Below are 25709 nucleotides of genomic sequence, written 5' to 3'. Positions count from 1 at the left end.
GAAACGCCGTCACCGAGCTAAGGAAACGGGGCTCTCTTGGAGCACCCTGGCCTTTTCCCAAGCCCCGCCCCCTGTCTGGGCGGGGCTGCAAGAGACTTGAGCCGGAAGGGACGGAGCGGTAAACACTGAGTCTGCGCGCTCATCTCGCGACAGCAGTAGAGGGCGGAAGTGCAGTCTGTCCAGGATGAGGTTCCTGGTTGCGTTTGTCTTGCTGAGCGTCGCAGCGGAGGGTAAGACCCCCCCCCCCCTTCTAGTAGCCTCTCGTCATCTCACTCTCGCCCCCAGGCCCACCATCCTCACCGGTGGGCAATCTGACCTTACTTTCTCCCTGCCCGGCTGTCGTCATCCTTCCGCTCACCATCACCCCCTCCCCTTTTTGCCGGTTGAACCCATCTAAGGATTCCGTTCTCCCCGCCTGCCTCCCTCTCTCACTTTTTTTTTTTTTTTTTTTTTTTTTTTTTTTTGTCTTTTCTAGGGCCGCGGGTGCGGCATGCGGAGGTTCCCAGGCTAGAGGTCTAATCAGAGCTGTAGCCGCCGGTCTACGCCACAGTCACAGTCACAGTCACGGATCCGAGCCGCGTCTGCGACCTACACCACAGCTCCCAGATCCTTAACCCACTGAGCTAGGCCCAGGGGTCGAACCCGCAACCTCATGGTTCCTAGTCCTATTTGTTAACCACTGAGCCAGGACGGGATCTCCCACGCCTGCCTTTCTTTAGCTAGCTGGTTTCTCTGTTTCAGACTCCGTGCCGTCAAGTTCTGTGCCAGCCTCCACAATACCCACTCTGAGGGTAAGTCAGTCTACTGGAGACTCCAAGCTCGTAACCGCAGAACTGCCTTCTCAGTCAGACAAAGTAGACAGATCCATTCCGAAACAAAACACCGGGGAAGTCAGCCCTGACAAGTCGAAACTGGAGCCAAACACCACGAATGACAGCCCTCACAAATCGAAATCTCAAGAGCATATCACGAATGTCGACCATAACAACAACACAAATGTTGACCCTGGCAAGTCGAAAACGGAGCCGCACTCCACGAATGACAGCTCTGACAGAGCGACATCTGAGGACCCTGCTGTGGATGGCAACCCTGACAAGTTGGAACTGAAGCAGGACATCACGAATAATGGCTCTGGCAAGGGGAAATCTGAAGAGCATACTGCCACAATTGAGGACCCTAGCAAACTGGAACTGGAGCAGCTTTCTTCCAAAGACCACTCCGGCAATCCAATCTCCAACCCCTCTTCTGATAACAAGGAGCCTGCTGTAAATCCATCAGCTGACAAAGCTCTGCAGTCTCCTAGAACTAAACCTGTGGAAAAAGGATTACTGGACTTGGACTCCTCTTCTCCCCAGCAGGAGGGAGAAGGTAAGTCTTTAGAGCCAGCTGAAGTTGTGGAGCCCAAGGAGACTGAAGAAGGGGATACAGAGCCTGAAGAGGATATACCACCCAAAGAAGAGAAAGAAATGCCTGGCCCTGCCTCCAGTGAGAACCGTGAAGGGGCACTTTCGAAACCCTTGGATAAGGAGAAGGATGACGTTTATAAGGATAATCTTGGAAATGCCAGTGCAGAGAGCAGCCACTTCTTTGCATATCTGGTGACGGCAGCCATTCTCGTCGCTGTCCTCTATATTGCCTACCACAATAAGCGGAAGGTAAGTCCTGAGTTGCCTTAAGAAGAGGAGTGGGATGGGATTTCCTCTACCCTGAAAGCGTGGTGCATGAGTTTTCCATCACTCGTCTGCCTGTAAGCACTGGGAATTTAAAAACAAACTTCAGGAGTTCCCCTTATGGCTCAGCGGTAACAAACCTGACTGGTGTCCATGAGGATGTGTGTTCGATCCCTGGCCTCACTCGGTTAAGGATCCAGTGTTGCTGTGAGCTGTGGTGTAGGTCACAGACATGGTGCAGATCTGGTGTTGCTGTGGCTGGGCTGTAGACTGGCAGCTGCAGCTCTGACTCGATCCCTAACCTGTAAACTTCCATATGCCACCTGTGTGGTCCTAAAAGAAAAATATGAAAAAACAAAAACAAAACTTCAGTTTTCTCAGATCCTGCTGGGGCGCTTTGCTCTTCTTTTAGAAATCATTTGTTTTCAGCACTGTTTCCTGAGTACCTGCTACTGTTGCGTCAGGTGCCCACTTTGGAACGTTATTGTGACCCGACCCGAATTAGGGTGTCATCCCAGACTTCCATCCTTTGCAACTTGAGGGGACCTGTGTACCTGACAGTTCATAAAGTAATTCGAGCACTCGCCTTCCTGTTTCCACTCTCAAAAAGACAGTGCTTCCTGTCTTTTCATTATTTCTAGCTTCCTTTCCCAAGCTTTCATCTTCAAGGGTTGCCTAGTCTTTAGCACCAACAGCAGAGTGCCCAGGGACTCTCTTCTGTGGTCATTTGAGTTTCTGATTAGAAGAAAGGCCAGAGATTGCCTTATTGCACGCGTCTTCTGCTTTGGCAGCATTTGTTCTGTTGCTTAGTAACCGCTAACAACAAAATGATTTCTTATGAGTCCTAAGAATTTATTTTTCTTAGGCAGGGTTAAAATTGAAGGGTTCAGTTTATGATAGCCATCCTGTTGTGGCTCTGTGGATTAAGAATCCGACCAGTATCCATGAGGATTTGGGTTCAATCCCCGGCCTTGCTCATTGGGTTGAAGTATCCTGAGTTGCTGTGGCTGTGGTGTAGGCAGGCAGTTGTTGCTCCAGTTCGACCCCCCAGCCTGGGAACTGCATATGCCGCAGTTGTGGCCCTTAAAAAAAAAAAAAAAAAAGCACTTGTGATAGCTGTAAAGCCTTGGGTAGTGAGAAATGAGGGAAGACATTTAGTAAAAAAAGTGTTCCTTATTCTCCATTTAAGTGTTCATCGTGGAGAGTAACCTTAGGTGTGAAATGAGAGTGGTAAGGTAAAGATGAAGCCAAGTTGGGGGGGGGGGGAAGAGCAGATAAGAAATAGTTATTGCTTATCATTTAAAAAAGAAGGGGGGTGGCTTAGCCCAGAGGAGGCCAAGTTGGGGAGGGGCTGGCAGTTCTTTTCACTGAGTGCTCTTGAGTAAATCATGTACACTCCACGAGCTAGAGCCCAGAACAGCCCTCCTGCATCTGTCATTTCCTGTTTAGCAGTAGAAGGGATTCTGATGCAACTGGGCCCTCTCCTCCTTCTAATTGTTCACAGGGCCTTTCTGTGGATGTTCTGCTCTTTCTACTGTTAGGGTCATTAACAAACGGGCCACTGATTTCAGAGACTGAAATAAGTCATTAGCGAGTGACTTGTTAATCACTTTCTTTTTCCTTTCCTCAGATTATTGCTTTCGTCCTGGAAGGAAAAAGATCCAAAGTCACACGGCGGCCAAAGGCCAGTGATTACCAGCGTTTGGACCAGAAGGTAAGGAAGGAAGGAAGGGCAATGCTGTCTCAGCCAGGCCCAGCACTGGGTTTGCCTTTGGCTTGGCTGATTCCGGGGGCCCTGCGGCCCTTGCCCTTTTCAGACCACGGCGTCCAGACATCCACGTTAGCACATCTGCAACGTTAGAGCTGAAGAGACCCTTCAGACCTCTGCGACAACTTCTTCCCTAGACAGATGAGGAAGCTCAGGCCCAGAAACATTGTGATCCCCCCTGCTACCCGCTTAAGTTCCTAAGTTCGAGGCAGAAGTTAAGACCTGAGGGCAACTCCCTAGGCTCCGGCCTGTTCTTTTTACATTCCACCAGCACTTCGCAAATTTTAAGAGGCATGTGACTCACCCTAAGAATTGTGATTAAAAGCACAGTTTGGGTAGTTCTTGTTGTGGCTCAGTGGGTTCAGAACCTGACTAGTATCCATGAGGATGCAGGTTTGATCCCTGGTGTCGATCAGTGGGAGAAGGATCTGGAGTTGCTGTGAGCTATGGCATAGGTCAAAGATGTGGCTCAGATCTGGTGCGGCTGTGGCTGTGGCGGAGGCCAGCAGCTGCAGCTCCAATTCAACCCCTAGCCTGGGACCTTTCATATGCTATGGGTTTGGCCCTAAAATGAAAAAGAAAAAAGAAAAGAAAAGTGCGGTGTGTATGGGCTGAGTCTATGCTTCTGCATTTCCAGGGCGTTCCCAGGTGACACCACATGCCCAGGAAACTGCTCTTTGGGTCTTAAAACACTAGACTACACTCCCTGAAAGCAAACAAATCCAGAAATAGAGAATCTGGAAGCTTCCTGCAAATAGACTTCCTGAGTGCGGCCAACCCAGGCCTCTGCCAGAAAGCAAAGTCCTCCTTCCACCCCAGTGGCAACCTGCATGAGCAGGGACAAGGCTTCCACAGCCTTGCTGCTGGCACTCGCTCTTTCTCCCTCTGTGCAGCAGCAGTGAGGGCACTGGTGCCTGACTCTGGGTTGTTCCCAGAGTTGGGTTCACACTACAGCTCATACCAGCTACAGAAGAAGCCACTCACTCAGAACCTCTATTAGCTAACCCAGTAGGTCAGCCTCACACTATAAACTTGGCCAAGTACCTTCCCTTACAATTGACTCTAAGGATTTTTTTTCCCCTTTGTTATTTTTTTTCCCCCAATTAAAAAAAAAAAAAAAAGTCCATGTAAACAATTCAAAACAATAGAAAATGGTACAAAATAGATGCCAAGATTCCCATATGCCTTTCACCAAGTACGTATCTTTCTAGGGGATGTTTTCTTTCAAGCTGACCTGTGAAATAGTTTTAAGTGCTTTTATTTTACCAATTGCTGTTTGTATTGTAGAGGGTCAGTTTGTCTTTTTATTCGTTTTATTTTTTTTTTTATTTTTAGGGCCGCATCTGCATGGCATATGGAGGTTCCCAGGCTAGGGGTCTAATCGGAGCTACAGCTGCCAGCCTACACCAGATCCGAGCTGCGTCTGCAACCTACACCGCAGCTCACGGCAACACCAGATCCATAACCCACTGAGCAAGGCCAGGGATTGAACCTGCAACCTCGTGGTTCCTAGTCAGATGCTTTTCCACTGCACCACAGTGGGAATTCTGAGGGTCAGTTTGTCTTAATTCTGAATTTTTTCCCCTGAACTTCAACTCCTGTAAGATCTTTTTTTTTTCCTCCCAAGATCGGAGTAGTGGAGTTCCCACTGTGGCACAGTGGGATTGGTGTTATCTCTGTAACACTGGGGTGCAGGTTCAGTCCCAGGCCCGGCGCAGAGGTTTAAGGATCTGGCGTTGCTGCAGCTGCAGGTCGGATCCGATCCCTGGCCTGGGAACTCGATAATGCCGCAGGGCAGCCAAAAAAGAAAAACAAAAAAAAATCATAGTAGTAAGGTACAGCCCTCTGGAGAAAGATGAACATTACTAATGGATTGTGTTGCTCTCGTTTCAGATTTGAATTTTCTGTTCTTGAGAACCATGTCCTCCCTGCTGATTTGTTTCTAAGTCAAGAAAAATGAAGAGAAAAATACTGTGACCTAAGAGAGACCCCCTGCTCTCGGGTTTGGTGGCGAGTCTGGCAGAGGCAGGGGGGGATTGCTTTGGTTTTTGCACCTGCACTTTGGTGACCTTGTCCTCCTGTGTTCCTGTTATTTATGCTGGTGTCTTCCAGCCTGTCCCCCTCTGAGTGTGAGTAGAGGAGCATGTGGGTACCCAGCAGTGACCAAAGGAAGACCCCAGCCCTCAGCAGGTGCTCGCTGCTGACTGCCCTCTGTGGGACCTTGGCCTTGTGGTAAAGTTTTCCCTTGAAAACTCTTGCACTCGCCCCTGTTTACCTTCACAGACCTAGGCGACTACAGCAGGCTGAGGTGCGTCTCCCAGAGCCTCTCCCTTTGGGGGGATGCGCCCCACAGAAGATGGAGAAGGTGGGGAATGCTGATGGGTGAAGGGCTCCTTTGAGCACACGATTCTCTTCAAAGGCTTTGACAGCAAACCAAAACAGCAGCGAGAAAACGTGCTTTATCGCCGGCGAGCCCGGCCTGCCCAGCACAAGCTCTTCACATTCTTCTGACATTTTCATGTCACCTAGGACTAAGCCACCCTACTTCCATTTGGTCGGTCTGGGCAGAAAACCATACTTGGGGATTCTGGGAGGAAAGCCTTAAAGCTCCGGTTCCCATCACAGGTTTTTTTTTTAAATAGCAGTTAACCATGATTGAAACACTATGTTCACCCTACTCACTATTGTTAGGAGAACTTTTTGAAATAGGGTGAGTTCATGTTTTGGGCAAGAAAGCACGTGGTTCAGTTTGGCTTTGGTCAGCAGTTTTTCTCAAAGGGTTGTTATGAAACAGGTTTCCTGCAAACTGTTTTGCCTTTGTTGCCTAAAATTGACTTATATTTACAGACTGACTGTCCTCCCTCTTTTACCTAAATCTAGTTAATGGTCCTCTTATCTGGTACAAAATGCCAAGGCTGGAGTTCCCACTGTGGTGCATTGGGTTAATGATCCAGCATGTCTCTGCGGAAGTGCAGGTTTATTCCCCAGCTCAGCCCAGCCCAGTGGGTGAAGGATCTGGTATTGCTGAAGCTGTGGTGTAGGTCGAAGCTCTAGCTCAGATTAGATACCTGGCCCTGGAACTTCCACATGCCATGGGAGTCGTTAAAAAATAAAAATAAAATCCAAGGCTAATTAGTAAATATCCTTCTTCTATCCCACATCTGGGGTTATTAAAATTTAAGGAATTCAGAGCGTTCCCTGGGGTTTGGGCTGTTTCAAGCTTTATTTAAACCTGTTCTAGTTGTGCCACCCTATTATAGAGAGCCTAAAGAGAGTTGTTTCTGCAAAGAAAAAACCAAAATAGGAGTTCCCCAGTGGCCTAGCGGTTAAGGATCCAGCATTGTCACTGCTGTGGCTCAGGTCACTGCTGTGGTACAGGTTCAGTCCTTGCATTGGGAACTTCAGCAGGCCACGGGCACAACCAGCAAAGGCTGAAGTAGAATGTTTCATCTCAGAGAAGTGCACAGATTGTGCAAAGCGAGGAACAGGGTGAGTTCTGGGCTGTTGAAAAGTCTGGCGGAAGAAGGGGCTATCCCGATTGTCATGGTACCTTCCAGCTCGCTTAAAACAGCCCTTGACTTTGCATTGCAATTTTGCTCTCTGCAGGTAGCATTTGTGCAGGTGAGGACTGAATACCCTTGGCTGCGGTGGTTTTACTCCCTGCTGTCTCCCGTTTCCCTGCCTTTCTTCCTCCCTCTGATGTCCTCTCCTTCTGCCTGTCTCTGCCAGTCCCTTTCCTTCCACCTTTGCGCAGGCCCAGATTCCTCTGCTCCCCTCCATCCTGTTTGTTGTTCGTTTTGCTGTTCAGCTTCCGCCAGAAGTCTCGCTTCTGCTCCCTTGCCACTCATCCTCTTCATCACTTCTACAGACTCACTTTGATCCCCGTCTTCCTGTGAATGATGTTTTCCCTGAGCTTCAAATCACCAAATCCAGTGGCTTGGGCTCAAAGCTTAGTCTTGTCCTTGACAGAACTGGACCCTTAGGCCATCCGCACTGAACTTCCCCTCCTGGCTTCTGAGACCACCTTTGCCTTATCCTGTGCTTGAAGGGCTGTGGTCAGAAACTCCTTTCTCTCCTCAGAAACTCATCCATTCCTCATCCTCTGAATGAGTGGCACCCAAGTGTTTACCCTCGGCCTAGTTCCAGAGAGCCCCAACCTGTGTGCTCGATGTGTCAGCTTGGTCACCCTGTTGTCACTGAACCTGAATTTCTCCCTTCTGCCCATTAAACTGCCCCTCTCCACAGACCACCTTCTTTAATCATCTCGACTCCAGACTACAGACCTCTGCCATTTTGATCTCTTGTCACAAAAGTCCTATCCATCTTTTAGAAACTGTCTCCAGCTACAGTCTTTCTTTCTGTTGTCCTTGCTTCCCTGCCCCCCACCCCCACCCATTTCATTTCTCTCCTGGAATTTTTTTCCCCCCAGGAGCTACCTTAATTGGTCTCCTGCCCATCTTCTCTTGTGTGTGTAGAGACTAGAGCGATCTTTCCAAGGGACATGTGGTGATCTGAAGTGTCTCAGTCTTCAAGAATCAAGCTCGTGCACCATGGTATTCAGGGCTCCTCAGGCTGGCATTGCCCTGCCTGCCTTTCTTTCCCTGCATCCTCTCCAGGCCGAAGGCCCCTCTCTGCAGGTGCCCATTTGGGCCCCTAAGCCTTTTCATCCTTGCTGCATCCTCCAGCCAGCCCCTGGCTTCCTGCGGCTCTCCTGTTAGGGTGCTCCCCCCTTCTCTTCTTTCCATGGCTCCTTCAGGGCCCAGCTCACATTTTGCTGTGCACCTTCCTGACTACTCCCCCCCCCCCCCGACTTTCCCCACTTTACTCTGCTTTAGTAGCGCCTGAGAACACCAGTACAAATTTTGGAACTTTGGCAAAAAGGGCAGTTGGCTGTTGGTATCTGATGTCTCTGTCCTCCCCAAGAAAAGTAAGCTCCTTGCAGGAGCACCCATGGCACCCTCTGCATGTCTGCCTCGCACGGGACGCTCCCCGGTCACTTGAGGAGTCCAGTTTCTTCTTGCAAAGGAGAGCGTGTTCTTTGTTCAGGACATTGGGCTTTGACTTCACTGAGGTCTCACGCAGCTTTCTGGCTACTGGTGGCTGTCCCTTATTGATGGATTTTGCTAGTAAAGAGGACAGCAGAAAGGAAGTGTGGCCCCAGGCACCAAGAGAGTTGGCAGCAAGGGGACATTTAAGAAGTGTTGTGGAGTCCACAGAGCTTCACTTTTTGAGACTCAGAGAAGTAGCATTTCTTGTGTAAAGGAGTACAGTAGAATTTAAGTTGCACATTAGAAGTTGCACTGAAAATCTCCCACCCCAAAGGAAAGTTGTTTTCTGGGTAGCTGGCTTTTGGATAGACTCTTTGAAGCATGTTTTCTCAGAGATTGTGGAGATGAGGGTATCCTCGGGGAGGGGGGGATCTGCCCCCCCATGGGTGGGGGTGGGGTGGGCATGAGAGGCACCCCATCCCGACCTGCATGTGCCTCCTGTCCAGCCCCAAGCTTTTGGCTGAAGAGTGGTTTTTGTTTGGAGGAGTCTGTGCTTCAGTCACGGGTGTTAACAGGGGACCTTGTTTGCCTGCTTCAGACTCCTAGTAGAATGATTCAGAGAGTCCACCTGGGGGAGTAGAAGGCCAGCTATCTAGAAGGACTAAGATACCTCAGAAAGATGTGACAACAGCATATATATATACGCTGGCATTTCTTTTCCCATGATGGCTTTTAATGACACGTTTGGTGACAGAACTCTAAACCTCTGAAATCCCCCTGATTGCGAATTCCCATTTTCTTCTCCCACTTCACCTCATTTAATTCAAAAGCCCACCCCTTGTTTTTGCCTGGTCACTTGATAGGTAATGCTGCACACATGACGAACGCCAGCCCGCCCCGCACATGCTTGGCATCATTAGAACAGGATGAGAGGGGGCTGCCCCCCAAGACCCTGTAGTTCTGCTGGCCCTCATCTGAAAGCTCTGGCTGAGAGGGTTGTGTTTGGCATCGCCTCCGCTTAAGCAAGAATCCTGGGAAGAGATTTCCACATTTAATTTAACTGTGTACATCCAGAACCAAGGCTGAATCACAGGTCATGTGTGAATTTCCTAAATATCCCAACCTAGAACCTCCTCATAAAGGCACTGGGTCTGAGCTGTAGGGTGTTTCAAACCAGTTTCCTCACACTCTTTGAGATTCCTTTGATGCAGACGTCTAATGTGTTAAATAAATGGTGGATTGTTGATATTGCTCCCCTTTTTTGTTTACCCAGTTAGAATGCCACTGGTTTGCACTGTTTTATAGTTCTGGCTTGTAACTTAATTTTATTTCTTTAAAGCTTATTTGGTCTAATGAGTACTTTTTAGCATACACTGTTTTATTGAGCTTCTGTGAATGCCATCACAATGTAGTTTTGTACCTCTGCACAGAAACCAAAATAAATTTTAAATATTGAAGCTGTAAAATCTTTAAATTCCATTTTTTTTTTTTTTGTTTTTAAGAAGTACAGTTGAGATACACTATTAGTTTCAGGTTACAATATAGTGCTTCGACATTTGTATACATTACACATAGATCACACGCAGTCTAGTCCCATCTGTCCTCATACAAAGCTGTGACAGTATTGATTATACCTCCTAACCCCTCTTATTATTGTTTATTAGTACAGAATAAAAATTGAAATAAGGCCTAACAGAATCTCTACGGCATATGAAGATTCCCAGGCTAGGGATCTAATCAGAGCCGTAGCCACTGGCCTACGCCACAGCCACGGGGGATCCGAGCCACGTCTGCGACCTACACCACAGCTCACAGCAACGCTGGATCCTTAACCCGCTGAGCAAGGCCAGGGATCGAACCCGCAACCTCATGGTTCCAGGTCGAATTCAGTATCCACTGCGCCATGACGGGAACTCCAGAAGGTCACTTTTTTTTGAAGCTTTAGCTTTCACTCTCCTTCCCACCTGATCCCAATGTAGGCACCAATATGCTGGAAAGGCCATTCCCCGGCTTTGCACATATTCTGCAGCTCTCTGTGTTCTGATCCTGACAGACTTCCAATCCTGCCCCTCCTCTCCACCAGGCAGCCTGTGGTCCAGGTCTGGGAGGTAGCTGGGCCATTTGTCATCACACAGGGTACCTCAGCCCTTGTCCTCTGCTGTACCCTTGGCTGGAATGTGCTTCTGCCTGCCTCACCCAACTACTTTTCATCTTTTTGCCCCGCCCTGCCCCGCGCTGTATCTGGCAAGACAAGCCACAAGGCTCAGGCCCTGGGCTCTGGGAGGGTTATCTGGGTGCCAGCATGGTGAAGACCCAATGTAACCCTGACGGTAAGGAAGACCAGCCAAGGGCTCAGCTGAGTAGGAATTGGATCTTCTAACACACCTTGCTCACGCCTGCGTCCTGTCAACCCCCAGTTCCCACGCCCACGTGGAGCCTATAAGGGCATTTCCCCAACCTCTGAAAGGGCCGCTGAAACCAGAAAGATGGGCTCTGGAGACTCTGAACCTATGGAGCTACAACTGAAACCATGCTCATCATGCACCCTCTCTCCCTCAACATGTGGAAGTCCTGCAGCGCTACACTAGAGTGCTTGGGAGAAGCCCCCAGCCAGTGGGACCAGCCTGCTTCAGCTGACCCACACTCTGGAGGGTTCTAGCCACCTGACCAAAAGTATATTCGCTTTGACGGCTCAGAGTTAGGGGGCGTGGCTGTAGGACGCAGAGTGCTGCTTGATGAGCCATGAATGCCACCCAAATCAGTAGCCCACACCTGGCCTCTGGGAGGGACAGTGTGTTACAAGGTGTGAGGAAGATAATCTCACCTACCCAGCTGTTAGAGCTTCAGTGTTAGAACCTAGGGAGCTCTCTGTGGTGCAATGGGATCAGCAGCACCTTGGGAACGCTCGGACACAGGTTCAATACCCAGCCTGGCATAGTGGGTTAGGGATCTGCATTGCTGCATCCGTGGCTTAGTTTGCAGCTGCAGCTCTGATCTGACCTCTGAACCGGGAGTTCCATAGGCTGCAGGGCAGCCAGGAAAAAAACAAAAAAATCCAAAAAAACAGTTTTAGAACCGTGACCTTTGCTAGACTTTCATGTCAGACCTCCATTCAGAAATCAGAAACCAATCAGAATCTTTGCATGATCAAGGAACTAAGGCAGAAAAGCTCGGGAAGGTCAGGGGTCTGTGCCCTAGCACGGGCCAAATTCCCGACTCCTCCCTGACTAGACTAATTCTTCTTCTTATTCTTCTGTGCCTGGATCTTCGAGCCCAGCTTCCAAAGATCTGAGTACAAGTTCCGCTTCAGAATGGCGCCACTGCACAGCAGGGCCCCCTGCAGGGCTCCCATCAACCCACAGGTGAAGATATCCTGGCCTAGGAGACAAGGGCAGAGGCCCGTGAGCACGGCCCCCACCCCACAAACAAACAAGGACAAGGGCTCCTGGGTTCACCTCCCTGTGCTGGGGCCACCCAGTGATGGCTTCAGACCAGGACCGGGGTCCATGGCTGCCGAGGGAGCCCAGCTCAGGGTGTGGGGGACGGCAGGGACAGCAGGGTCTGGGAACAGGAATGGAGGACTTTGGGTCTTGGGGCAGTCAGGGTACCTGTCAGGTAGAGGTTGGGGATGGGGCTCTGGGCCCTCATGGAGGCCATCACATGAGGGTGCAGGCGGCTCAAGTCGTGGTCAGCTCCGTAGCAGGCACCCCGGGGAGCTGCCAGGTAGAACTGAGTGGTCAGCGGGGACCCTCCAGTCACACTGTCCACCTGAGGAGGAAAAAAGGGCAGCCAAGGGAATTCCCCTCGTGGCTCAGTGGTAATGAACCTGACTGGGATCCATGAGGTGGGTTAAGGATCCAGCATTGCCATGAGCTGTGGTGTAGGTCACAGATGTGGCTTGGATCCAGCATAGTTGTGTGGAGGCCGGCAGCTGCAGCTCTGATTCGACCCCTAGCCTGGGAACCTCCATAAGAGGCAGCCAAGTCAGCAGAATGGGACCTTGTGAGACCGCTCCATCCCCCACCCTGCCTCTCCCCTTCCACGCCCCTGAATGACCTGCCTGCCTATCCCTCCCTAAAGCTCAGTCAACCGGGCCTCATTCCCTGGCCCCAGAGAAAGGAGAGAGGCACCACCCGCTGGGTCTGCTTCCCTACCTTCCCCTCCAGCTGTGGAAACAGCTTCAGAACGACTGACAGAGAGGCTTCAACGAAGGAGCTTTTGAGGGTCTCATAGTCGCTGCTCCGCTTTCCCTTGGGCTCGTCCCGCCACTCTTCGAACCACTCATAGGAGGTGGGCACCAGCACGATCAGGGTGGAGCGGTCTGGGGATGCGGACAGACAGGAGCTGCGTCACTACTGCGGCCCCGCCCACGCCCCTCCCTCCCCGAGGGAACCTCAAGCCCCACCTGGGAACCGGTCCTCCCAAGTCGGGTCCTTGCTGGACGGAGAAGCAATGAAGAGCAGGGGCATGTGGGCTGCAGCCTTGTCCCTGGGCAGGGAGAGGTAGTGCTCCATCCTGCAATGGGGATGGGCTGTCAGCCCCGGCCTCGTTCCTCGAGGCCACCGGCACCCCCTCCCCCAGCGCAGTTCATCCGCACGGACCCCCAAAGGGATGAAGCCAAGGCACAGCCCAGATGGGAAGGAAATGCTTGCCCACCTCCTCCCACCCTGTATCCCGCTGTTTCTCCCTCTACCGCCCCCTCGCCGGGCACACCCACGCCTTACGCCTTGTCCATGTCTGTGTCAAAATAGACGTAGTAGTTGGTGGACCACAGACCCAGGTCCTTCTTGGTGCCTCGGAGGCAGATGAAGACAGAGAATATGCTCAAGCCTGGCCGCACGGCCCCCAGCTGCCGCTGCACCCCTGCCAGGTGGGAGGGCCATGTGAAGGAGGGCGCCTGGCATCACCTGCCCGCCCCATCTACAGACTCAGATATCAACAGGCAGGGGGCCTGCTCTTCTGTCCTCTGGCCTGTGAAGCCACAGGCCCAGACTTCTGCTCCGAAGGCCTTGAGGAGCAGCTCCTTGAGCTGGCTCACAGCATCTACAGGATAGTCTCAGGCTCACAGCCTCCAGTCATTCAATCCTTGATGTCTTTAAGTTCTGCATGATGAATGGGTCCTGCACTATAAAACCCGCGGCTATGAACACAGGTTTGACATAAGCCTTGGCTTCAGTACGGAGGTTGAAAACAAGCCATCTGATGAATGAATGTGCAGAATCCCTCCTGCACGGGACCATCAGTACCAGGCTTCAAAATGGGGATCCGTGCAGGACAGATGCCAACAGCACCACGGGCACTTAGCATGTGGGGGTTCAGTTGGGGAGGTGGGAAGAACAGTACTGAGAAAGGTGACAGCCACTGTGGGAGCCATCAGATGTCCTCCAGACTGAAGCCACTCGGTGGCCCCACTTCTCAACAGATGATCCCAGACCAATTTTCTGGAAATTGATCCCACCAATCATCCTTTGTTCCTATTCCCAGGACCATTTCCAGGCCCTGCCTGAGGGATAACTCTTCCCTTGGCTGCTCTGCTTAAATCATTTAACAAATAACTATTGTTGGAGCTCCTGTTGTGGCTCAGCAGGTTAAGAACCTGACTAGCATCCATGAAGATGCAAGTTCAATCAGTGGGTTAGGGATCTGGCATTGCTGTGAGCTGTGGTGTAGGTCACAGACATGGCTAGGATTTGGTATTGCTGTGGCTGTGGTGTAGGCCGGCGGCTATAGCTCCGATTTGACCCCTAGCCTGGGAACCTCCATATGCCACAGGTGCAGGCCTAAGAAAGGGGGAAAAAAACCCCAATAATTGTTGAGCTAAAATGTGATGGCCCCCTGGGAGGCTGTGGGGACTCTACAGGGAATCAGATATGATGCCTGTCTACTGCAAAGAGGCTTTCCTGAGAAGCTGTCTATCCTGTTAGAGGCTGAAAAGAACTGAGTGCCATGGGTAGGTTGATCCTAGAATCTATCATCCAGAAAAGGCCACTTGTGAGGGTGAAAGGAGGTGTTGTAACAATTACAGTAGGACAACAGGTGTAAGATGTACAGGTGCTGAGGAGGGGAGGAGGGTGATGAGGAGCAGTCACTGTCCTGGAGCCACCAGGGCACATTCCCACCTGGGTTCCATGATGCTGGCAGTCCCTCTCCATGTGGGGCAAGGTGGGCATGGGGCCCAGGAATAAAACCCCCTAGGTCTTCAGAGGGCCCTGAGAACAGCAACCACCTCTGCCCAGCCCCTGCTTCCCCTTCCCCCAGCTAGAAGGAAGGGGTTCAGGAGCCACACACCTGCCAGAAAAATAGAACCTTGGGACCCATATCAGGTACACGACTATACCAAGCCCTCCTTCTTCCACACCAGTCTCAGCTCCCCTTACTGTGTGTCAAACCCGTCTTCCCTACCTGAAAAACTGCCTCTCGAGAGTTCTCTGATGGCTCAGCGGGTTAAGGATCTAGTGTTTTCACTGCTCTGGCTCTGGTTACTGCTGTGGCACGGGTTCGATCCCTGGCTAGGAAACTTCCACATACTGCAAGCACAGCAGCCCCCCCTCCAAAAAAAAAAACCCCGCTAACTTCCTCTCTCAGCCATCCCCAGTAACCTGCAAAGCTCGGCCCTGAAATTTAAGGAAGGCACTCTTTTCTCAAAGGCTGCCTCAAAGGCCTGACCACCCCCAACCAGCACTGCCTGTCCCCAAGGCCACAGATATCTGGTTCCCATCACTGAGAGGGAGACAGAGCTCTGAGAATCTCTACCCCTGAAGAGCTGGAAACAAAGAACCCTGGCAGCCGGGGGTCTCTGAGTTAAGCATCGTTGCTGTCCTTGCCTGGAATGTTCTCAAACTGGGATTCATCCAACCCCCACCCAAGAGGGACAACTGGTGCCTTAGGCAGGTCAGTGCTGGCACGTGAGACTGTCCTCGGTTCTGAGCTACAGAAAAGCAGTGGAAGCCATAATCACAGTGAGGAAAGGCAAGTCAGCAGCTACATCTGTGGCATGGCTGCGTGGAGAGAAGACCGGCCGGGTGTGACACTGGGGCCATCAGAGGACAGTGTCAGGGTTCAGAGGCCCTGGGAGGGAGGGAGGCAGGAAGTACCAAAGGCCACTGGGCAGTCTCTGCCTCACCCCATTCAGCTCACCCAGTCAGCGACGGGAGCCCTCTGCTGGCAGTAGATGCCAGCTGGGGCCCAGCCAGGTCAGGCAAAGGACGAGGAGGCTAGCTCAGGAGGCGCATCTGTACCTGAGAGACAAGCGCTACTGCCACCCCCTCCCCACAGGGAAATCCAAGGCCCCACTATTCTTTTTTTTTTTTTTTTTTTCATTCTTTTTTTGTTTGGCCCTCCCTCAGCATATGGAGTTCCAGGGCCAGGGATCAGATCGGAGCCACAGTTGTGACTTACGCTGCACAGTTGTCTCCAGACCCGCTGCAACAGAATCACCTTTCCAATGGCCTGCACCAGCCTGAGGGACTAGGAACACTTACCCCTGACTGAACCTGGCTGCATTTTTTTCTTTAATGATTTTTATTTTTTCCATCATAGCTGGTTTACAGTGTTCCATCAATTTTCTACTGTACAGCAAGGTGACCCAGTCACACATACATATATATACGTTCTTTTTCTCACATTATCCTCCATCAGGCTCCATCATAAGTGATTAGATACTGCGTTTTTTTATTTTGGGTTTTGTTTGTTTGTTTTGTTTTGTTGTTGTTTTCTTTTTGCCTTTTAATGGCCGCACCTGCAGCATACAGAAGTTCCCAGGCAAGGGGATGAATCGGAGCTACAGCTGCTGGCCTGCACTACAGCCACAGCGAGGAGGGATCCGAGCTGCATCTGCAACACCACAGCTCATGGCAATGCTGGATCCTTATGGAACCTGTGTCCTCATGGATCTTAGTTAGGTTTGTTACCGCTGAGCCTCGATGGGAACTCCTAAGACCCACAACAATTATACAAAGTCTTTCTCCACGGCAGCCTCAGTTTCCCTTACTGATGATGTCAGACCAGCCATCCCCACTCAAAATAAGCAAGGGATTCAGGAAAGAAGCAGCAACTTTAGCGAGAATACAAGAAACGTTTCTTTAGGACCCAACCTACCATCATTAACTATCAGAGAGATGATCTAAGATCTAGGGAAACCAGAAATGGATAACTGGGACCAGAAACCTGAAAGAGGGGGAGGGAAACGTGCCTAGGTTATGGGGGAAAGGCAGTAAATATGCCAAGAATGAAATGATAAGGACCGGGAGTTCCTATAATGGTGCAGTGGAAATGAATCTGACTGGTATCCATGAGGACACGGGTTCGATCCCTAGCCTTGCTCCAGTGGGTCGGGTATCTGGCATTGCTGTGGTGTCATGAATAGGAGTTGCAGCTCTGATTTGACCCCTAACCTGGGAAACTCCATAGGCCACAGGTGTGCCCCCCCCCAAAAAAAAGCAAAAAATAAAAACACAATAAAATAAATAAAAAAGAAAGACATGATAAAGACCAAAGGGTCTTTGGGGAGGATGTGATATAAAGGAAGTTGTTTCCCAAGCCCTAAACAGAAGCCTGCTGGGAACAGATGTTAGAGAGCACTGTGCTCATCTTTTCTGCCTAAGGAGGGTCAAAAGGCTCATGGGGGAAGTTCCCCTCGTGGCTCAGTGGTTAACGAATCCGACTAGGAACCATGAGGTTGCGGATTCGATCCCTGGCCTCGCTCAGTGGGTTAAGGATCCGGCGTTGCTGTGAGCTGTGCTGTAGGTTGCAGATACGGCTCGGATCCTGTGTTGCTGTGGCTCTGGCGTAGGCCGGCGGCTACAGCTCTGATTGATCCTCTAGCCTGGGAACCTCCATATGCCACAGGTGCAGCCCTAGAAAGGGCAAAAAAAAAAAAACAAAAAAAAAGGTTCATGGGTGAAGCATGAGCTGGGCTGAGCAAGGGCAGGGCTGGGGCACGTGGAGGAGAGTGACGCAGCCCAGCGGTGTACCTGGAAGCGAGCGGGCCTTCTCCGGCAACAAATGCTCATAGGTGTTGAAGAGTCCTGCATCAGAGATCACAACGGGGCAGAAGATGTTCACCAGTTCTTGCCCATTCTTCACGGCGACACCTGCAGGCACAAGAGCTTGGCTGGAGTTCTCTGTGCTCCAGGAGCACCAGAACCCAGCCCCCCAGACCTCTCCCACATCGACCCAGGAACATGAAGTACTGCCAGCCTGTCCCATCATCCCTACACGAGCTCCCTGGCTTTCCCCACCATGTGTGGGCTGCAGCCCACCAACATTCTCATTAACCCCAACAAAGCTCATGGGCCAGAGATCGAGTTCCAACACATTCTCTTTAAAATCCTCCAGTGACGGAATTCCTATTGTGGCTCAGTAGGTTAAGAATCCAGCTAGTGGATTAATGAACCCAACCAGCAACCATGAGGACACAAGTTCGATCCCTGGCCTTGCTTAGTGGGTTCAGAATCTGGCATTGCTGTGGCTGTGGTGTGAGCCAGCGGCTCCAGCTCTAATTGGTCCCCGAGCCTGGGAACCTCCATATGCCTCAGGTGTGGCCCTAAAAAGCAAACACACAAAAACAAAACCAAAAAACAGTATATTCAGAACTGAATTTAATTGACTGGATAAACCCAGTTTGGTTCACAGACCCCTTTCGGCTGGAAGGAGAACTTGCTCAGGAACGGGAGATCAAGTCTCACGTTAGCTGAGGCCACCCCGCTCTTCCCATCACTGGCAACTTCTCAGTCTCTTTCACAAATGTGTCCTCAGTGATCACTAATGGCCTTTTCTCTCTTGACTTTTAGGCACCCTGGGCCACCCACTCACCACTTCCCCCTGACAGATTCCTCTGGTGAATTCACTGTCACACCAGCCCTACCTTCCCCAGGCTGCTGTCTGCCCCCTCCCCCGACCTCCTCTTCTGGGTGGCCTTCCATTAACCAGAGTCCTTTCTTGCATAGACCCTCACCTCTCAGAGTTCATCCATGGTAGGATTCTGACTCTCGGTACAGGTGACAGCAAACACCCAAGCTGGCACAAAGAGTCTGGACCCCTCTCTGCCATTGAGACTGAGGGCAGGACATCCTGCTGGCTTTCACTCCACCCTAGGGAGCGCCCAGGTTATGTACCCACTCTGTCAGTCAGTGAGCAAACATTTTCTGGGCTTTATGATGTGCTAAAATCTATAGACATAAAGTTTTTTTTCGGTCTTTTTGCCTTTTGTAGGGCTACGCCCGCGGCATATAGAAGTTCCAGACTAGGAGTCTAATCGGAGCTATCGCCAACGGCCTACACTACAGCCACAGCAACGCAGGATCCCAGCCGCTTCTGCGACCTACATCACAGCTCACGGCAACACCAGATTCTTAACCCACTGAGCAAGGCCAGGGATCGAAGATACAACCTCATGGCTCCCAGTCGGATTCCTTAACCACTGAGCCATGATGGGAACTCCTATAGACATAAAGATTAAAAAGGTACAGCCGGAGTTCCCGTCGTGGCGCAGTGGTTAACGAATCCGACTAGGAACCATGAGGTTGCGGGTTCGGTCCCTGCCCTTGCAGTGGGTTGACGATCCGGCATTGCCGTGAGCTGTGGTGTAGGTTGCAGACGTGGCTCGGATCCCGCGTTGCTGTGGCTCTGGTGTAGGCTGGCGGCTACAGCTCCAATTGGACCCCTAGCCTGGGAATCTCCATATGCCTCAGGAGCGGCCCAAGAAATAGCAAAAAAAGACAAAAAAACAAAACAAAACAAAAAAAACAAGGTACAGCCCCTGCGTGCAAGGAAGTAACAGATTATTGGATAGCAATTTGTATCTAGTGAACAAATGATGAAATACTATTCCCTGGGGACCATGCAAACTTTTATCCTTCCAGGGTCCTTTTTTTTTGGGGGGGGGCGCACCCGTGGCATGTGAAAGTTGCTGGGCCAGGGATCGAACCCACACCATAGCAGTGACCTGAGCCACAGCAGTGACAAAATCTGATCCTTAACCCTCTGCGCCACAAGGAAACTCCATGTCCTTTTTTTTTTTTTTTTTTTTTTTTTTGGTCTTTTTGCTATTTCTTTGGGCTGCTCCCGCGGCATATGGAGGTTCCCAGGCTAGGGGTCGAATCGGAGCTGTAGCCACTGGCCTACGCCAGAGCCACAGCAACGCAGAATCCGAGCCGCGTCTGCAACCTACACCACAGCTCACGGCAACGCCGGATCGTTAACCCACTGAGCAAGGGCAGGGACTGAACCCGCAACCTCATGGTTCCTAGTCGGATTCGTTAACCACTGCGCCACGACGGGAACTCCTCCATGTCCTTTTTACCTCTGGGTCAATCACTACACCCAGGACCCAGTTTGGGGGCAATTCCTGTCCTTAACCACCCCCGCCCCAAGGCAGTTGGCTCTTCTACACCTTCTGCCCTCAGTGCTCTCTTTTCTCTGCATCCAGAGACCCCAAGTCCCTCCCACCCAAGCCCAGGGACTGTGAGGATGACACAAGGCTCTCACCACAGGCTTTCCCAGCTGAGTCCAGCAAGATGCTCTGCACAGGGGCCCTTGTCAGGACGGCGCCCCCGGCCCGCTGAATCACAGGGATGGTGTGGAAGGCAATTTCACTGGTACCCCCTTTCGGATAAAAGGCCCCTTTCAAGTAGTGGTCAACCAGGAGAGCGTGCATGGCAAAGGTGCTGTGGCTGGGGGTCACACCTACAGAAGGAAGGAAGGGATGATGGGGCAGGAGCAGGTAGCACAACCAATCAGAAAGGGATCTGGGGAGTTCCCGTTGTGGCTCAGCGGGTGAAGAACCTGACTAGTGTCCATGAGGATGCAGGTTCGATCCCTGGCTTTGCTCAGTGGGTTAAGGACGTGGTGTTGCTGCGAGCCGTGGCGCAGGTCACAGATGCAGCTTGGATCCTGAGTTGCTGTGGCTGTGGTGTAGGCCAGCAGCTGCAGCTCCAGCTGGACCCCTAGCCTGGGAACCTCCATATGCTGTGGTTGCAGAGAAAGAAAGAAAGAGAGAGAGAGAGAGAGGGAAAGAAAGAAAGAGAGAGAAAGAGAGAAAGAAGAAAGAGAGAAAGAAGGAAAGAAAGAAAGAAAGAAAGAAAGAAAGAAGGAAAGAAAGAAAGAAAGAAAGAAAGAAAGAAAGAAAGAAAGAAAGAAAAAGAAAGAAAGAAAGGGAGGAAGAAAGGGAGGGAGGGAGGGAAGGAGAAAGAAAGAGAGGAAGGAAAGAAGGAAGGAAGGAAGGGGAGGGAGAGAGAGAGAGAGAGAAAGAAAGGAAGGAAGGAAGGAAGAAAGAAAGAGAGAGAGAGAGAAAGAGAAAGAGAGGGATGTGGATTCCCACTGAAAACTCTCAGCCTGAGTCTATGCATCCCAGGATCCACGTGACCCCAGGGCTCAAGGCAGCCAGGGGGGGCCTGTTTCCACCCAAACCTGGGGAACCTTACAGGTGTTGGGGCTGGTGGAAATGTCCTCCCTGTAAACTCCATACTGCCAAGACCAGGGAAGACAGTGTGGGTCGGGAAGGATCACGCAGGGCAGGGATGACGGCATCCAGCAGAGAGGCCGACAGACACCTCCTTCCTAAGCTCCGGGGTGCCCAGGGTTGTGCTGCTCTATCTCAGCCAAGTGGGTTCAGGAAGAAAGACAGAGCCAGGAGGGGCCCATGGCCCAAGACCAGTACCCACCATAAGTGGGGAAAATGTAGCTGAGCACAGCCCGGAGCTCCGGGGAGGCTGGCAGCTGCTGCAGGACCTTGGCCAGGCTCTGGGTGGATGCGCGGAGGAACGGCGAGAAACGAGTGAGCAGCCCGTACTTGCTTAGGAACTGAGCCAAGGGCAGTGGGAGGATCTTCAGCAAGATGGCATGAGAGGCGCGGCTGGACACCATCTGGGAGGGAAATGAGCAGGCAGGAACAGGTCCCATCTCTAGACCTGCTGCAACAGAATCATCTTCCGACAGCCTGCACCAGCTCAAGGGCCCAGCAACACTTACCCCTGGCTGAACTTGGCTGCATTTAGATATTTAAAAAAAAAATTTTTTTTTTGGCCATGCCCACAGCATGCAGAAGTTCCCAGGCCAGGGATCGAACCTGTGCCACAGCAGTGACAATGCCGGATCCTTAACCTGCTGAGCCACCAGGGAACTCCTGAATTTAGATTTTTAAAATGTTGTAGAATTTTTCATTCTACACTCAGATGAGCCCTTCTTTGGCTTTTCTGTTTCCTGCCCGAATTCCTTCAGAAAAATCCCAATCTGGTCTCAGAGAAAGGGAAAAAGGGTAGGTAGTGAAATGACCCCATGGATGCCAACCTGGTCAGGGAGGAGAGCAGGGCGCCCCCCAGGGGCCAGAGTGAGAGTGGCAGCTGCTGAGCCCAGGCTCCAAAGACAGAGGGCCCAGCTGGGCACAGAGGCCAGCCTGGGTGGGGATGAGCTCCCAACAGAGATGCTATTCCTCCCTGCTGTCTTCCTCACCGGTCGCTCCACTAATAAGGTCTTGATGGGACTAAGTAAGGGGTCCTCAGCATGTCCATGTTACCTTAACCAGCTTTATGTACTTGTCGATGGCAGCTTCTTCCTGGGGAAATTTCTCCTTGAGGCCCTGAACATAGGCCTTCTTCCCAGTGTACATGGGAAACTCCTTTCGGCCATTGGGCCCATCGAGGACCATGATGTCAAAGGGAGAAGACAAGGTGGCCCAGTCCAGTTGCCCCTCGGTGATCTGGTCCAAGATAAATCGGCCAAAGCTGCCCTCCTCCATGCGCCCGATATAATGGATTCCTGTTGGGAAACAAAAAAACAAGGCCTCATGTGGCACTTCCCTGGTGGTCTAGGGGTTCGGACTAAGTGCTTTCACTGCTGCAGTCTGAGTTCAATCCCTGGTCTGAGCACTGAGATGCTACATCAAGCCACTGCATGCTGTAGCCAAAAACAAAAACAACAACAACAACCACTACAAAATAAGGCATCATGGGGCTAAGGGGACTGAGCCCTGGAAAGGCTCCAACAAGGAAGTAAGGTGAAAGAGGCTGTCCTGCAGGGACAAGTCCATGCCCAGAGGGGGTACCCAGGCTTTCAGTAGGGAGAGCTGCAGCTGAAACCAAACCCATGCCCAGTTCAGCTCCCAGCGAGTATGGACGTCAGACAAGGCACATGATCCCCAGGGAGAAAGTGGGGACTCCAGAATCACAGAAATGCCCAGTATCATCCCGCCACGGCTACTTCAAACCTCCTGCTCCCAACCCTTTCCACAGAAGCCTTACCCGTGTCAAATTCAAGGCCATCCTTTCCAAAGGTATGGCAACAGCCTCCCGCCTTGGTATGTTGTTCCAGCACCAGAACACGCTTGCCGGCTTTGGCCAGGATCGCAGCTGCAGCCAGGCCCCCAAAGCCACTGCCAATCACCACCACATCCAGCTTCTCTGGCACTCGGTTGACTGAGAAAACTGCAGCAGAGGGAAGAGGTAGAAGGTGAGCTTCTCAGGCAGGGGCCATGGAAGAGCAAAGATGAAAACTCTAGAGCCCTTTGGCATGGAGCTCCCTCACTAAAATACCCAACCATTTTACCTGGGAAGAACTCAGGACCAGCCAGGGAGGTGAAACAAAATGATCCGGTTTGATCCGAACTGACACAACCAAAGCTACTATGTAGCCGGGGATTTTCCCTGCTTTCTGTTCTTTTCTTTCTTTCCTTTTTTTTTTTTTTTTTTTTTCCTAGGGCCACACCCGCGGCATATGGAGGCTCCCAGGCTAGAGGTCCAATAGGAGCTGTAGCCACCAGTCTATGCCAGAGCCGCAGCCACTCTGGATCCGAGCTGTGTCTGCAACCTACACCACAGCTCATGGCAACGCCGGATCCTTAACCCACTGAGCGAGGCCAGGGATCAAACCTGCAACCTCATGGTTCCGAGTTGGATTCATTAACCACAGAGCCATGATGGGAACTCCTATTTTTCTCTTTTTCTTTTTCTTTTTTTTTGTCTGCCCCCTTGGCATGCAAAAGTTCTCAGGACAGGGATTGAACCCCAAGCCACAGCAGTAGTGACAGTGCCGGATCCTTAACCCACTGAGCCACCAGGGAACTCCTTCCCTACTTACAAAGAAAGTAAGAATCCATAAACTACTATAGGAACCAAAAAAGCTGACAGCAATAGAGGCTCAGAAACCTAAGTGCAGACAGAGAGAGAGCTAGGAAGAAAGGAAACAGGAGGTGGGGGCCAAGAATACCATGGGGCAGGCTTCTGGCACAAGGAACAGGCCATCCACAAACAGGTTATTGTTGGAAAATACAGGGTCTGCAGGTGGCAGAGGAACAGCCCAGTCATATGATGGTTCTTCCAGATCTGGATGCAGAGGCCTGGGCAGGACAGAACTGCTCTGAAAAATCACAGCACTGCCCCCTCACACTGGGGAAGCCTGGAGACAGGGTTGGAGGAGGCTGCACCCAGGCAAGACAAAATTGGATGGCATGTGGTGCCACATGGGCACTTCGTACACAAGATCGCTCCTGAAGAACTGAGTTTTGGAGTTTTTCAAGCTGCTAGAGAGCTTGGTAAAATTTTAACTTTATAAACGTTCTTAAAAGGATCTATAACGAGAAATACACTTCCTATCACACCCCAGGACATGTGTTAGTATATAATATAAACACCTGAAATAGAATTTTCACATTATTTGCCAGAACTGCATAGGAGGCATTTTGATATTTTCCATTCTACTGCATTCAGAAATACTAGTCACAACTCACCAAACTGATTTCAAGAGCCACTAAGAGATCACAATCCGGTTTGAAAAACAGTTGAAACTAGTCATCTCATTTTCTTTCTTTTTTTTTAAGCAGCAGAATTCTTTCTTTAAGCCCTAGTAGAAACCCTCAAATACTTTTTTTTTTATCGTCTTTTGTCTTTAGAGGCTGCACCCGAGGTATATGGAGGTTCCCAGGCTAGGGGGTGAATCAGAGCCGCATCTGCAACCTACACCACAACTCAGGGCAATGCCAGGTCCTTAACCCACCGAGCGAGGCCAGGGATTGAACCTGTGTCCTCGCAGATACTAGTTGGGTTCATTAACTGCCAAGCCACGACAGGAACTCCTTTTTTAGCGTGTGTTTGTGTGAAACCCTCAAATACTTTTTGAACATAACAGTGCAGGTCCTCTGGTCAAGGGCAGCTCAAAGCCTGAAGGCACCCCGTTGAACCCTGGTTCATCACATGAGAGCCAATCAAATCACTTGACGGGCCAAATGCAAGTTCCTATAAAGGTTTCTGGGCCACTCTCCCACGTCCTGGAACTCATGTTGGAAGCCAAGTGAAAAAAATTAAGGTCTTCAAGCCAAGTGGGGGAAAAGGTCTTCTCTCTTGTTTAGCCGTGCCTAACCACGGCTATACTAAGTGGCTGGCCCTGCATGTGGCTATGCCAAGACTGGTTCGCCGAGGTCAGTGCCCGCGCCTTGAGACCACGATTCCACAAGTCTGCGGGGGTGAAGGCTCTCGCAGGTGGTGGATATGCACACTAAAGCAGGCGCCTCCACCTGCAACAAAGCCCTCCCCGCACTTAAATCTCGGGAAACTAACGCCGGGGTCGCGCAGCGGCTGGCCCTGCGGAAATAGGAACACTAACCCGCAAGGAAGTGCGGGCGCAGCCTCGGACCCCGGGGATCCCTCCAGCTGACCTTGTTTGAGAACCTTCTTCCTGGCTTCCTTGTCCGTCACGAGGGGTGCGGGTGGCCTCTTAACGTCCTCGGAGAAGGGGTTCGGAGAGCTGCCTGCAAACAGCCACTTGTAAACTTGGCCGAGGACGGCCAGCAGCAGCGCAGCCAGCAGCAGCAGCGACAGCCACATCGCGCCGGCTTCAGGTGTGGGGAACCCGTCTGCTCCGACTGCGGCCGCGGCTCTGCCCAATTAGCCTGTTGCCCCACAGAGTAGGCGGAAATAGCTTTGGCCGCTGATGCGCCCAGATCTTTTGGCCAGAGACCAAGTCTCCAGCGCAGATTGACCCTCCCCGCTCCTCGTACTTCCTTCGCCTGCTGTGCGGAGGGCCGTGCGCATGCGCGGAGGTGGGGGGCAGCGGGGCTGCGGACCCCAATTGCGAAAACGCTGGGAACTCGGGGACCCGCCCGGCCGCCCCGAGGGTCGGAGGAGGAGGAGGAGGAATGTAGGGTGGAAATGATCTTCCTGGGCGGAGGTAAGGCTGAGCGTTGCAGGACAGTGAGAGGCTCCCGACTAGCAGACAGGAGACCTGGGTTGTGCTGAGAACTCGCTGGATGACCTGAGGCAAGTTGGTTTCCTATTTTCCCCACCGAGCAGTGAG

General features: G+C 51.5%; 1 protein-coding gene and 1 long non-coding RNA gene across 2 annotated transcripts; one reads left to right on the top strand and one right to left on the bottom strand.

Annotated features, from left to right (window-relative positions):
- Positions 1 to 141: 141 nt before the first annotated feature.
- LOC100519476 (uncharacterized) lies at positions 142 to 9892 on the top strand. Its single transcript, XR_298231.4, has 4 exons — positions 142 to 230; positions 742 to 1655; positions 3301 to 3384; positions 5332 to 9892. It is a non-coding gene; the product is annotated as an uncharacterized LOC100519476 (long non-coding RNA).
- On the bottom strand, positions 9784 to 25374 carry RETSAT (retinol saturase). Its single transcript, XM_003124944.5, has 11 exons — positions 25072 to 25374; positions 22664 to 22846; positions 21940 to 22181; positions 21089 to 21290; positions 19914 to 20111; positions 17399 to 17518; positions 13151 to 13289; positions 12832 to 12941; positions 12581 to 12747; positions 12035 to 12194; positions 9784 to 11804 (listed from the first exon to the last, which is right to left on the bottom strand). The coding sequence occupies exons 1-11, from the start codon at positions 25238 to 25240 to the stop codon at positions 11659 to 11661; spliced, it is 1836 nt and encodes a 611-aa protein (XP_003124992.1). The 5' UTR covers positions 25241 to 25374; the 3' UTR covers positions 9784 to 11658.
- Between the last annotated feature and the right edge of the window lie 335 nt (positions 25375 to 25709).

Source organism: Sus scrofa, chromosome 3 (genome assembly GCF_054392235.1).
Source record: "Sus scrofa isolate SSC_HxYL_T2T_F1_AM1 chromosome 3, Sscrofa_HxYL_maternal_Yorkshire_Landrace_v2.0, whole genome shotgun sequence".
In the NCBI taxonomy this organism is placed as follows: Eukaryota; Metazoa; Chordata; class Mammalia; order Artiodactyla; family Suidae; genus Sus; species Sus scrofa.
This window is presented reverse-complemented; position numbering and strand designations above follow the sequence as displayed.